The 14,343-nt window shown below is 34.2% G+C and overlaps 1 protein-coding gene across 5 annotated transcripts in view; it reads right to left on the reverse strand.

Moving 5' to 3' along the window:
* The window catches only part of LOC106468560 (transient receptor potential cation channel trpm-like), a 112,770-nt gene that overhangs the window by 18,871 nt on the left and 79,556 nt on the right, over positions 1-14,343 (reverse strand). For 4 of the 5 annotated variants that reach the window (XM_022397622.1, XM_022397607.1, XM_022397616.1 and 1 more), the window contains 5 exons: positions 12,242-12,416; positions 11,515-11,641; positions 7,268-7,458; positions 3,274-3,406; positions 1,000-3,117 (listed from right to left, as the gene is read on the reverse strand). In XM_022397622.1, the coding sequence (XP_022253330.1) occupies positions 1,770-3,117; positions 3,274-3,406; positions 7,268-7,458; positions 11,515-11,641; positions 12,242-12,416 (1,974 nt within the window). In that variant the 3' untranslated portion in view covers positions 1,000-1,769. Of the gene's footprint in view, positions 1-999; positions 3,118-3,273; positions 3,407-7,267; positions 7,459-11,514; positions 11,642-12,241; positions 12,417-14,343 lie in introns of those variants that run through there. The other variant, XM_022397626.1, reaches the window with a different exon arrangement.

Here is a 14,343-nt window from a genome sequence, read left to right on the forward strand (position 1 = left end):
AGGAACAAAAAATCCGATGCCAAAATTAGGTTCAGCAATCCTGAAAATCTACTCCTAGACCCCATCATGGCTGGGTGACCTTTTGGGCACATTTTAGTCCCCTTTTGGTATGGGAAATACACCACACAAACAGGGACACCCTCATGCCACCTCAAGTTCACCTGTCAACTCTGGTTGTACTACTCCCAAAACCATGAATAAAGATTGAGGATAAAAAAATACATACTACAAATTAACATAGGACAGCAATACAAACATACTAACTCCATTGTTCAGGATTATTATGTGTATGCCTTTACCAAATATAACTTGTTTAAGGAGGGTTCATCTTAATACACTCGGCAAAGGGGGCAACTGCCCAGGGGCTAGGCCTGGTTATGCCTTAAAGCACATTTTTACACTTATACTGTGAGCTAAAAATGGCTGCTGCTATGACTTTGCCTTGTTTATGAGCTCATTGCCATCCTAATTTAGAACCTTCTTTTTAAAAAGTTATAAAAAGAGAGAGAGAAAGGGGGCCCGGCAAGGATGTTTGGTCCAGGGCCCGTGCTGGCTCTTGATGCTCCTGACATCAACACACACCCATGAATTATGCCAAATATCAAAACTTTCTTCTTTATAAATAATTATGGACATTTATCAATTTACTTATATAAGGTTCTTTTTTTAGCATACTTAAGTATATATACAATAGTATTATTAATAATTTGACACCCACTGACCATGCTTAAACAGATACAAGTTACTTTTTTCTGAAACAACATTCCTTATGAATAAGGCAAACATGAGTCATTAAACAATATCTGTGGTACTATCCAATAACATCCAGCTTAGAATTAAGAGTCTGTATATAAAGTTATACCTAGCTATGTATGAAAGAGTCTGTAGTCATAACTAATAATATCCAGCTAGGTATTAAGGGATTCTAGTTCAATAATATTCAGATAAGAACAACTTTAATAATCCTGATAATAATTGTTTTCTTGTTATCCAAGCACTTTTGTTACATTTGTTAATTTTTTTTTATAAAAAGGGAAAAAAGTAATTACATAAAACTATTACTAAATTCTGAAAACAACAGATTTATTTCTGTTGCACTAGATGTTATAATCAACAATTCTGAATCAATACAAACCATTAATCTATGACTAAGGAAAATAGATTTAGATTTACGTGTAATGTGCACGTTTTTCCAGCTGATTCAATCAATCTCAGAGTAATACTGAAATGAGGTATCTTATTTTTGAGTAGACCAGATTCTGGTATATGTAAATGTAAAATTAATTCTAATTAGCCCTGTCAGATGCTTTAACTCTTACATTTGACAAACTGAAAACTAAGACAGTTATCAAACTTATCATTACAAGTTCTAGATCTTATGATATGATCTTACAAAAATGCCATAGTATAAACTGATCTTGGCAATGTTGATTTCAGTAGTTTAGCCTATCATTACAGCTGCCTAATTAACACAACTGTGTATTTGAATCCTGCTTGAGCTGACTTAGAATACAGTTCGGAATATCATTCTCTCTCTCTCTCCATTATCTACATGTTCAAATCATTCAAACTGATAGGAGAATAATTCTCTTCACTACAAGTTTTATGTGCAGTTAAATAACCTTTTTTATATTTATATCTGTACCAAGTTCTTTCATCCTATTATTTTGTATGAGGTTTAAAAAGATGGGTAAAAACAGTATACAAGGTCGTTACCCTTTTCAACTTTTTACTATTCAAACTGCAAAAACCACATTAGCAATAGGACATTAACAACTAGTTTCATTTGGGAATCCATGAGATAAAAAACAAATCCCACCATAAGATTCTGACCTCTTTGGTTTTTGCTCTTCTGTATCTGTACTTGAATGGTTGACATGGCCAGATGAGCTCCACTTCTTGGACTTCTCATTTCTTGTCTCACTCATTAAGCCATTAGCCGAGCCACATGATTCTGATCTTCTTCGTATCTCTCCACTAAGGGTTTGGTTATGGGTACTACCTTGGGAAGAAAGTTTTGCTGGAGCACTGATCCCCTGCCTTTCCATGTGAAAATTATTGGAAACTTCACTGTCTGAGTCAGTCTGTATGCTGCATAATTCTTCCAAACTTACAGTAAGGTTCTCAGAGTCTCTATGTAGTCTTCGTTGGATCAAACCCTCCATCAAGAAGTAATCCTCGGCTTCAGCTCCTTGTAAGATTTCCGTTTCTACGGCCTGAGCCTGACTCGATGTTGTAATGGTGCTGCGACTAAGGCTATTATGGGAAGGATGTAATAAATTTGTAAAGCAAGCAGCATTTTCTAAATCATCTGTAATACTGGTGTACTCTCCTCGAGTAGCTGCTAATGGTGGATGGGGTGAAGCAGGAAGAACATAGATGACAGGATCCTGATCAAATCGTCTTTGTGATCCAGATGATGTGCTCCTTGCAAATTTTATACTTGTTTGAGGAGATACTGAAATGTGAGAAGCTTGTTCTTCTACTTCAGATAAGGAGAAACTTAGGCCCCTACGTAAAAGTCGGTTAGAACGAGTTACAGGCCTTTCAGATAATTCACCTAACGTATCATCTGGAGAAGGGGCAGAATCTGAAACAGAAGCTGGGACTGAAGATTGCCTGGTTAGTCTAGAACCTGCTATTTGTGGAGTTTGTATTCGTCTTTGCAATAAACTGTTTTTAGAGGTTGTTTTATTGCCCACTTCAATAAATGGTGAAACTAAACTGATGCTTGAGGAGTCTTCATCAGTTTCTCCATTTGATATTTTTGAAGGACTTTCACTTTTTTCAGTATCCTGGCGCGTAACAGTTTGTGACTTTTCTGTCTTGGTGGGATGATAGCTAACATGATCATCTTCAATATTTGTAGTAATACACTGATTTAATGCCTCTGATTCCACCTCGCCAAGAAGCTTTCTACCAGGGTGAGCCTGTTGAGGTGTTTCTGCTTCATCCATCTGAGTGGCCATAAACCTGTGAATTACTGAAAGAGATGTGGAAGTCTGCTCTGCTAATTCTAACAACCTAGTTAGTCGAAAGTCCAAACTTTTGATGGAAGAACAGGACTCTTTCTCTCTCTGAATTATATCCTCCACTTTTTGTGATATTACTTCTACCCTGAAAAAAAATTAAAAATGTTTTGTAATACAAATGTTTAAGTTGATAAAATAAACTTCAAACCTTATGTGTATAAAGATTTTCAATGAGAGATAAAAAAAGAATGTGTTAAGATATCACTGTATTATAATGCAAGAAACTGCTATGAAAAATTACCTCTCTGCTGTCGATCGAACTTGTTCATCAGTAGACATCTGTTGTTTTCTTTCCTTTTCTCGAAAATATCCTTCAACACATTCTTCCTCAAAATCATTAATTTTTTCTACTTCATCTTCATCTAAAAATAGTTCTTAAAAAGAAAAACAACAGCACATGTTACATTAATTTTGTATAGGATTATTTCTTTACATCTTTAAACTTCAACAAAAAAATTATAATTTTTACAATTATAAACAAGTTTATACAAAACTGATTTAAATACATTTGTTTCTGTTATTCTTTTGAACACACAAAATATGGATTTCGAAATAATAAACAGCATACGTTTGACTAATTTAATGACAAATTAATATATTCTCTTCTTTTAAAACACAAAAAACTAACTTGTTAAAACATGAAAGGGAATATTTTATACAGATCTAAATACATCAACAGATGAATTGGTCTTCCCTTATTACAATAAACAAAGAATAGTAAAGACAAAGTACCTTTTGACAACATGTTTGTCAGCTTCAGTTTCACTGAAGTAGCAGTTTTTAAAGTCAGTGACTAGTGTTACATAAAATTATATTAATCGAACAAGTACATAGATGATATAAAACAAAGAGCTCTGTAACTTTAATGTACTTTGATACATCAATGATGATAACTTAAGAACAAATAATATCAGAAAATTTGTATAAAAGAAATCACAAAATAAGCCAGTTTTTCTATTACATATGTTGTGTTGATTCTAAGCTCATTTTCATGCTTTTAATCATTCTTCACAGAATCATTAATTTGATCATAATGAAATCACATCACTGTAAAATTAGTCATGGACAAACTGGAAATGATCCACAAGTTTCTAAGTATAACTTCATAATAAGTATTGAAATATTAACATTTTCGTACATTTTTACAATATACTCCTTTAGTTCCTTTACATTAATATCTTAAAACAGCATTTTGTTTTGTTTCTTTCTAAACTTATTTTTCAGTGACTTACACATGGAAAGTTTCGAGCATATTCTAGAAAGGGGCAATAATTCAATTAATTTTTATTTCCAGACTAACTTTACATTATTATTTTCTGTTGTAAGTTTTCATATTCATTTGTAAGCACTTCTTCAAGTGAAGACATTCGTTCCTTGGATGAGGAAAAGTGCCCGTAAACTTGCAACAAATAAATATGGAGTTGGCCTAGAAAATTATATTAACTTGCATTGAAAATTCATCACAGTTTTGATTACAATAGCATCTAGTATGTCTCAAAAAAACAAAAAAAAACACTAATTCCCACAAAATATCTTAAAAAGCTAATTTCCTTATAAGTTAACAGTTTCTTGAATTGAAAATATATTTCCAATAATTCTTACCTTCCTCATACTTATAGCTATTACTCAACTGCCAGGGTTTCTTGCTTTGCCCATCTAAGGATTGGTCTGATTTTTTTCTTGCTTGCTCCAGTCATTTATACCCCACTCAATTGCCCATGGCAATATTTATCTTGTGACATTCTCCACCTGTGTCAATAAGCTCTCTATCCTGGTACAGTATATAAGCCCCTCATTCAGATAATGTTATCACTTTTTCAGGACAGATACAATCCTAGTCTCTAACATCAGCTCTTAGTGGGGAGGAAGGGTGTGAGAGGAGGTAGGTATTATTGGAACTACATTTCCGATTTAAGAAAATGTTAACTTCCAAAACATACTTACCTCCACTTACATGTATAGCTAGAATCCCACATTGATAAGGTGGAGGGGCAAGTGATGGCATTATCCATATGGAAAGCATCTTCACAGATAATGGGTGTGTCAATAGAAGATTGGCACCCTAGAGAGGGAACTGCACTACATCCAGAACAGGTATTCTTTACACCCAGAACTTAATTCCTGTATTGTGGATGGAATTTTACTTGATTTATCAGCACTATAGGCCAGGCCCCATCCAGATGGCCAAAGTTCCCCTACTTAGGGTTGGAATTAAAGGGCCATGGCCCCTATATCCCACATTGGTGGTTAGGGCAATTGGACCTCAAACTATATATATATACACTTAAGAGTGGATCCCAACCAGTAGCCCATAGAGTGATGCATTCTGAGCCACCAGAATCACGACAAGAAAGTAAGCAACACTGAAGTGGACAAACCTTCTCCTCAACCTGAAGAAGTCCAAAAGGCAACACCCCAGGCTTGGAATGATAGGATCATGTACGCCTTACTCAACCTAGGAAAGAGAACTCATCTGGTCTGGAATTACGAGGAGGTAGTGATCCCTCTTCTATGAACAATGTACTGAACCAACATTGATCAAAAAGAAGGGCCAAGCTCAACCCAACTGGATAGCAATGCATCAAATCTGAACTGGTATTACAAGTAGGCTCCTACCAAAAAAACATCCAGGGACCCGAGTAGAAGGGTCCCCATCCTCACCCTCTTCTCCACGAGTGGAAGAGTACGCTCTAACATTGTGGAGGAAAAACTTCTGTTCACCACCCCAGTGACTGGAAACCAGGTATGGTAAGAACTTCCTAGTTCCACTAGTAGAATCTGGGGGGGTAATGCGCATTGAGGAATCCTGAGGAACAGTGCTCTGGAAAGAGTGCAATACGTGAACCAAGTTCCCTAAATTTTTTAAAAGCAAAACAACCCCGATTTATTCAATCCAATGATCGGAAGGGACAGGTAGGATCTCCTTATGCTTTACTCATGATAGTCCATGAGTGTCGGTGCAGCATAGCACAGTAATACCACCCAGTCAGCCTCTAGGTAGTCTTATGTAATACCACATTTCTACAGAGCTTGCTGCAACCTGTATAAAGTATATTGAATTATTGGTTGCTAGTGTGGAATTGGTTTGATAAAAGCACATCTATCTGTAGGTCAGCAGCCACGAAAAATAAACCTTCAGGAAAAGGAGATACATGACATATAAGAATCGGGTCACAAACAGGTGTTGAGAAAAAACATGTAACGTAACCTTAATACATCTGTTAGGTAACAAGAATGGTCATTTGGGACTAAGGACCCAAAGTGACTTGAGGATTCCAGAGAGTACTGAGGATTTAAAGAATATTTAGTCATGAGAATCAAACGTTAGTCAATAAGGAACCTTAAACAGGGCAATTGTTGAAGATGCAAAAACCCCTGTCAAAGAGCCAGGTCAAAAAACGAGTTATGGTTGGCCCTTCTCAGAGGAGTAGAAATACGATACCCTGTAGGAGCCGGTGAAATTTGAGACTCCAACAACAATGGGGATGAGTGTAGAAGCCAATAAATGAACCAATGTGCATGCTAACAATGGATCCAGCTCATCATCAATGAAGTTGGTAATCCAGAGAGTCTTCCAACAAAGTGAAGTAAAAGGAAAACAAAATATTGGATTTTAGAGTCATAAGTCCATAGACTTACCCTGGCCCATCAGAGGACATTGATCTACTCAGGTTAACTACTAACTCCACCTTAGAATCCCAAAAGTTGAGGAGCAGATGTATTAGTTGAGAGTTGGAAAATGCTTCAACCTGGTGGTGGTAGGCTAAATCATGAAGTTCTGATGACAATGTCAGATAAGGCATAACTGTCTCTTTATGTAACTGAAAAGTAAAGGATAGAGTGCACAATGACGTAGGCGGAGAGTGTCATGAGATAAGTTTTGCCAAGGGTAATTGAGTGGGTTGTTTGTTTGTAATTAAGCACAAAGCTACACAACGTGGTATCTGTGCTCTGCCCATCACGGGTATCGAAACCTAGATTCTAGCGTTGTAAGTCCACAGGCATACCACTGTGCCACTGGGGGGTGCAATTGAGGGGAGTATAAAAGACTGGAGCAAGCAAGAAAAAAATCAGACCAATGCTTAGATGGGCAAAGAAAGAAACCCTGGCAGTTGAGTAATAGCTATAAGTGTGAGGGAGTTAAGTATGTTTTGGAACTAAATTATCAAATAGCATTTCTTTTCAAATTTAATTTCATGAACAATACAACATATGCATAAGAGAAGCACACTTACTAAGACCATGATCAAAATTTTCTCTGAGTCCTCTCCACCGACGGAAGCAAAACTTTAGCAGAAGCAAAATGTGAGAGAGGATAATAAGAGGAGGTGGGAGGACAGGTTTCTGTTCATATTCCATGACAACTCGGAAACGTTGATATTTCCAAACCTGCTGGGATATGGCATTCACTTCAAAAAAGATGTTGCTGAGAAATAAATTAAATAAGAAAATCTTAAAAATTAATAGCATCATGTGTAAAAACAACAACAACACTAATTCAAAAAATTATTTATTAGTTTGGAGTTAAACAAAAGTACACTTTTAGATATTAGGCTAATTCAGTATTAAAGGAATAATCACACAGTTTAATAAAAATAATTAACACCATCTGATAAAATAATTCTTACAGTTTTTGACTTTGATCATATATTAATGAAAGTTAAAAACTTTCTTTCTTTTGCCCTCCACTTATGCCTTTCATGTCATGATAGATGCAAATGTCCTTCCAGGGCAAGGCGTGACATTTTAACAGTTGTTACTCTCATATTTTTAGCTGTTTCCTTGACATCATTAATCCAGTTCTTCCTTGGTCTTCCTCTGCTTCTGTTTTTTGTTGTAAATTATATGCTGGTAGCAACTATGGACTCATTTGCACTAAGTAGCTGAATTATATATATATATATATATATTTGTGTGTGTGTGTGAGAGAGAGAGAGAGAAAGCCCTAATGCATACCTTGATAGGCCAAACCCACTACTGTGACCTGCATGCAGTTTTGCCTATTCGAGGCTCATCAGAATAGCCTGGGTCAGCAGATCAAAGAAATACAGTTATGAGTCTTATAATGGTGATTTGCATATAAAATGTATGGGGTTTTTGAGTCCTTTCTAACTCTCCATATAATAACCTACATTAATCTCGGTGCGATTACTTTTACGGCATTGGAAGACATCCAATAGATGACACTGTTTGCTGTCTGAACACACCCTTGACACATGCTAGATGTTATATCTATCCAATCTGTCAGTCCACTTGATGTTCTAACAACACTCTTATACAAAATTCTCATGTTGTCCAGTAAGTTGGCTCTTACACCATAATATTCTAATACTGTCCATAATGCAGCTCTGTTGACTCAATCAAATGCCTTTTCCTGGTGAGTAAAAACTAAATTAAGTTGTTGATTATGTTCTACTGTCTTTTCACTTGGTTGTCATACTGTAAATATGGCATCAGTTCAACTTTTGCTCTTGAGAAACTCCCATCTGTGTATTGTTTATTTGTTTTTCAATTATTGATCTAAATCTATTTTCTACTATTTTTACAAACAACTTTCCCACATGAGTTAGTAGAAAGATCCTTCTATACTTTTCGCTGTCTCTCTTACTTCCTTTCTTTTTCTATATGGGTATAATGACCTGTATTTTCAGTCATCTGGTACTTTTTCTTCATAACACGCAGTGTTAAAAATTCTTGTGAACCATAATACCCCAACCTCTTCATATGTTTTTATGACTTCTGCACTTAACTTATTGTCATCTGCTACTTTCTTTGGAAGACTTAATTTATTGCTTGTTCAAATTCACTCCTCAGACTCTTCATGTTCTGAATAACTTGGAATAAACTGCTTTGTTTCTTGAAAGCTTTCTTTGCTGTCAGATTTCAAAAATTGTTTGAAGTAATCTGCTCATCTTGCTCTAATCATCATCCATCAATGGAATTTCTTTTAAATCATTAATTATTGTTGTATGGTCAAAAAACTCATTCCATTGTTTTATATTGACTTTACATATTTATAGAACTCTCTTGATTCTTTCATGCATTTCTGAAACAGATCTTCTCCAAACTTCTTCCATGACATCTCTCTTGCTTCTTTTACTACTCATTCATTCTTTCTTCTGGTTATGCAGAAGATTACATAGTCATTGTCTACATGTATTTTTTCCATTTTTTGAAAGCTTTCTTTTTCTCCTTTATGGCTTCTTCCTCTCTCTTCTACCATACTGTTTCTTATTTTTTCAGTTTTCCTATTTTTCTTGTCCCACAGCAGTCTTTTAGTACTGATGTAAAGTCTTCTTTGAATCTTCCCCATTCTTCATCAGTGCTGCATGTCTCTTCAGAAATTCTCTCCAATTTTGGCTTTCACCCTATTCCTTACTTCCTGTGGTTTATTTCACATGATATCTTTACATTAAATTTTCTAAATTTCTACACATGTAAGTAAATATGATATGCACATAAATATAATTGAATTTTTATCTGAAAAAGATGAACTGAGCAAATAGAATATTTGAAAAATTCACAGCAAAGCCTCCAATGGATTCATTTCATACATGCGTGAAAAACTACTACTACTACTAAGAAAAGTAAAAAAAAAGAAAGAAATTTTCAGCTTTATAATCCAACATTAGAAATAACACGGCAGAATGTTACAACTCCGTGAATCTAAATGTACTTAATAATAAAACAGTCTTATTGCAGTAATGTACTTTCCCAAAAGGTAATACTAATATATTAATATTCATGTAGACTGTGAAATAAATAATACAAATTATTAAATTTAATCCTCTCTCTCTCTCAAATGAAAATATGAATTTAAAGTAATGCAGAAAAGTATCAAGTATCTACAGTACACTTCAGATTCTGAAAATGTTAAGCTGAGAATAAATTGACCTTGGACGGCATAAGAAACAAATCAAACACAGATGAATGGATGAAGCAGCCACACAAAGTACTTGTTGGTAGGATTTTATCATATTCTGGCTAGCTTTAAAGTACTGTTTATGAATAATTTCTGACTTCTGGAGCAGATTGGTAGTGGATCTATGATCATGATAACACTTTAAAATTGGATGAAAGTCCTAATATGGTATCCTACAATCCTTGGTTATCTAAGTAAATGATATTCCCTTCAAATAATATTCAAGAGAGATACCTCCCCTGCCTCCAAGTCATATTAACTTGTGCGTGTCTCTCTACACCCCTTGAAATGACTCCAGGATGGCATGACAAATAAAGATCATGCAAGTGTAAGTTTTACTGAAAAATCACTGTGGTATGTAGTATTTGTCTATGCTAGAACAAGTTCATAAAATTGTATATCTTATTTACAAAGGCATCAACTCTTGCAAGTAAATTTAGAAAAATTAACCAGAATATATCTGAATAAAAGATATAATATTTATAGCTAGAGAAAGGTGATATACAACAACTCTCTCCGCACAAAGAGTACTAGAGCATTACATATAACATCCATTTGTATTCAAACTATTTAACATCCCTAATTATACTACTATGTTACTACCACCAATTAAACATCCTTATATAAATACTAAATCATAGTCTACATGATTATTTTTAGTTCAATGATAAGCACCTAAACTGAGGCAAATTCGTCAGTATGATACAAACTTATAAGGGATATCACTATAAAGAACAGTTAAACAATGTTATAAGATTAGTACCAGACGTCATCACCCAGTACTTTATAGTTTGGTAAGACAACATAACTGTTAATCTTATTGTAACTGACTAGGCTATAATGATACCAAAAGGGCACCAGCAGAATAAAGTAAATCAAGAAATACTTTTACTCATTACATTAAATATGGGTAGATACATACAAAGGTGTAAGCCTCTCACATGTCTAATACCACTTTAACTCAGAAGTTGTTGTTCATACTTAGTTGACAAATTTTGGAAAGTAAGTAAACAGGAAGGGGCAACACTGACCTCAGTATATCACACACACACATACAAAAGTGCCCTGCACTGGCAATTGCACTGAAAAGAACAAGAACTATTACAGAGAAGCTAACATTTGTAGAAGGGGCTGTAAAAAGCCTAGGCATTATCCTTATATCATGGACATAAATTATGAACACCTTTTGTACATAAGTTTTTTATCTTTATCCACATTATTATTCAACTAAATTCTGAATGTGTCTTTCTGCTTATAACTGACAAACCACTGAACCAACTGTCATCAAACTTAGTATGTATTAAGACTCCCAGGGACCATATGTCTTCCCTATGCATTGAACAGGAATGTCAGCTTCTATTCTTTTGAACAACAAGGCTTGAATACCCTAAATATTATACCATATTTTTCAAATTCACCAATGTTGCAAAAATGTTTTCACAAATAATCTTAATAATATGGAAGAAAGTGCTATAAATACACTAATATGGACTAAATATGCTTTAATATCACTATTCTATAATAGTATATTTAACATGTAGAATGAAAAAAAATTCTTACTTGAAAACTGCAATAAGTAGGTTGACCAGAAGGATGTTAGCAATTAATAAATAAATGGCCATTATTGCAGGGTTCAGCCACATTCCTGTTCGACAAGGGAACATGCCTTCCCCATCTCCACACTCAGCTGACAAATTAGTCAAATGCAAAATTAACATTCTAGTGTATTCAAGTAGTCACTACAGTTCATTTTTATTATTACTAATTTTCCACCTTTGATAGTAAATTAAGTTATATTGGACAGACTAGAGGAAGTTAATAACATTTTCTACAGTTTTTATTTCAGTATAAAATAAATAATTCTAAATAGACATTAAGAACTTCGTATCCTTTACACTTAAATTATAAACAATTTATTACATGTTATTCTAACATAAGTATATGAAGACAAAATGCATTTCTGATCTCTAAATTTTATTACATTTGATAATTTTTAACAAAAAGTCTTTTATTCAATACATAGTACTATTACATTACATATTCAATTCACAAGCTATCCTTAGTGGAAACAAATTAAAGAAGATATATATATAAAGAATAATGTAACATGAAGCAGCCAATACCTTAAGCCCTCCTGTATCATGAAAAGATAATTAGAAGTGAGTAATGAAATTTTAATCACATGTAATAAGTATGAAGCTATCATTAATGCTCTATTGTAGAACTATAATACTCATAGTCCTAATGCCAGTCATCAACAAAGACCAAAAGTAAGTAGAGAACTTACGATCTATGCTGTCAGCATACACTTCTCCATACAACATCCAATAGGGCATGTGGAAAATGTTTCGTGCTAGACGCCATGAAGGTTCCTCGTACGGGTACAGAATTGACTGCCGGGCTACTCCGTAGCTCATAAGAACTACCAAAAGCAGCACCACAAAGTAGATCATATTCATCACCTGAGTAGTAAATTTTTACAGAAAACTAATTACTTCCAATTGGGGAAAAAAAATAGAAACAATACTGTGAATTTCTTTTTGTAATAGGAAAACTAAAAAAAGGTACAAGTTTTTTAAACATGATTTTCACTTATTATAATACAAGAACCAACATTATAGACCACATAAGCAGTGTAAGAAATGTATTATAACTCTAATTTTTTAGCGAACTTGATATAATATAAAACTACTGAAAGATGGGTATTTATTAAGAGCCATATTTGAAGATGAGAAACTAAATAATGGACTTTTAGGCTAGCATTCAATACTTTGATCTTTTTGAAAACTATCATGGTCTACAGTAATGTAACTTTTGTGAATTTCTTCATAAGAGTTACAAAAACTTTTCCAATAAGAAACTGAACTCTATTTTTACATCTGGAATAAGCTGTGACAGAAAAAAATCCTTTAATATCAAATACCTTTTGAAAAACACTTATATCATGTGTTTATTTTACGTGTTAACAAATAATGCCAAAAAATTCCGTTTGTGCATTCTGTGACAACAGAAGATGAAATACAAATAAAATCGTCATGACAAATTTATGAGACTAGAAATATGTTTAAGTTTTTCAAACTTGACACTACGTATTGACCAAGTAATTAATATAGACTCAATGGATTAAAAAACTTCTGAATAAGAAAAAACAGTCATTGAACACTGTATGTTAACAATGATCATTCTACATATTTGAATTATAATGTTTTATACAGAAATTAGAAAACACCTCCTTTTTTAACAATAAGCATAAAGAAATGCAGTAAAATGTGATAGCAGTATCATGCTCCAGATGTTGGTTATTCTAGAATCATTCAAACATCCTAAAATCTAAGTGTTTCATCAGTGAGTAATGGAGTTTGTTCATGGGATTAAGATGTATATTTTTTAAAGCTATAGATTAAAAAAAACAGACTGAAAAAATCTGAAAAGTTTATGAGATAAATAATATTTTTTTACAGTCTGAACAGTTTCAACAGCCAAATTGTGACACTTGGCTTAGCTCTCATCCAGTTGGTAGCCAAGATTGTTAATCCTTTCGATACAGGTACCCCCTTTAAAAACTTTTCTGGATAAGTCACTGTGTTACATCCAAAATTTAATTAAATACCTTTACTATCAATATATGTGAATGAAATTACCATTATAATGTATGTTGCGATTCAAAGTTTTATGTTATCTAAATTTCAGGTCCTTTATTTCAAAAGAAACCTTTAAAAAAACTACTTATACTTCAGATGTATTGTCACATGACCCACGATCTATGAAAATTCTCTATTTTAGCACTCTGTATCTTCAGTAATACAGTGGCAGTACAGTAGATGTACACAAGTAAATAGACACCTAATTGTTCGTCATTTAACTGATTTATGCTAACTAATTTGTGTTCACAGAGCACTATATAAATGAAAATGGTCCTCCCACACTAATTATCTAGTGTTACAACATGCCTAGAACTCAAGGTTCTCTCTAATTTTCAGATTTTGTTAGAGGAAGGATAGTTGGTCATGCAGATGGTGGAATAAGTCAGCGGCAAATTTCGCAGAATTTGGGAATCCCGCTTTCGACAGTCAACAGTATTATCATGCAGTTCAGGAAACAACTGAGCAGCGTCCGTGTCGTCCTGGTCCATCGAAGAGGACAAAAATGGCAGTCAAGAGGAGCATCGAAATGGATCCTAGATTAACAACTGCAGAAATGGCCAAAGTTGGTGGGATGAGCCCGAAATCTATTCAACGGATTCTCCACAGATTGGGTTATCGTTGCAGAAACCCTTATTAAGACCTGTCAACATAGTCAGACGAAAGAAGTGGGCAAGTGATATGATGACCAAGCCTCTGAACTTTTGGAAGACCGTATTGTTCGCAGACGAATCAAGATTCGCTCAAT

This window comes from Limulus polyphemus, unplaced genomic scaffold (assembly GCF_000517525.1).
Source record: "Limulus polyphemus unplaced genomic scaffold, Limulus_polyphemus-2.1.2 Scaffold89, whole genome shotgun sequence".
In the NCBI taxonomy this organism is placed as follows: domain Eukaryota; kingdom Metazoa; phylum Arthropoda; class Merostomata; order Xiphosura; family Limulidae; genus Limulus; species Limulus polyphemus.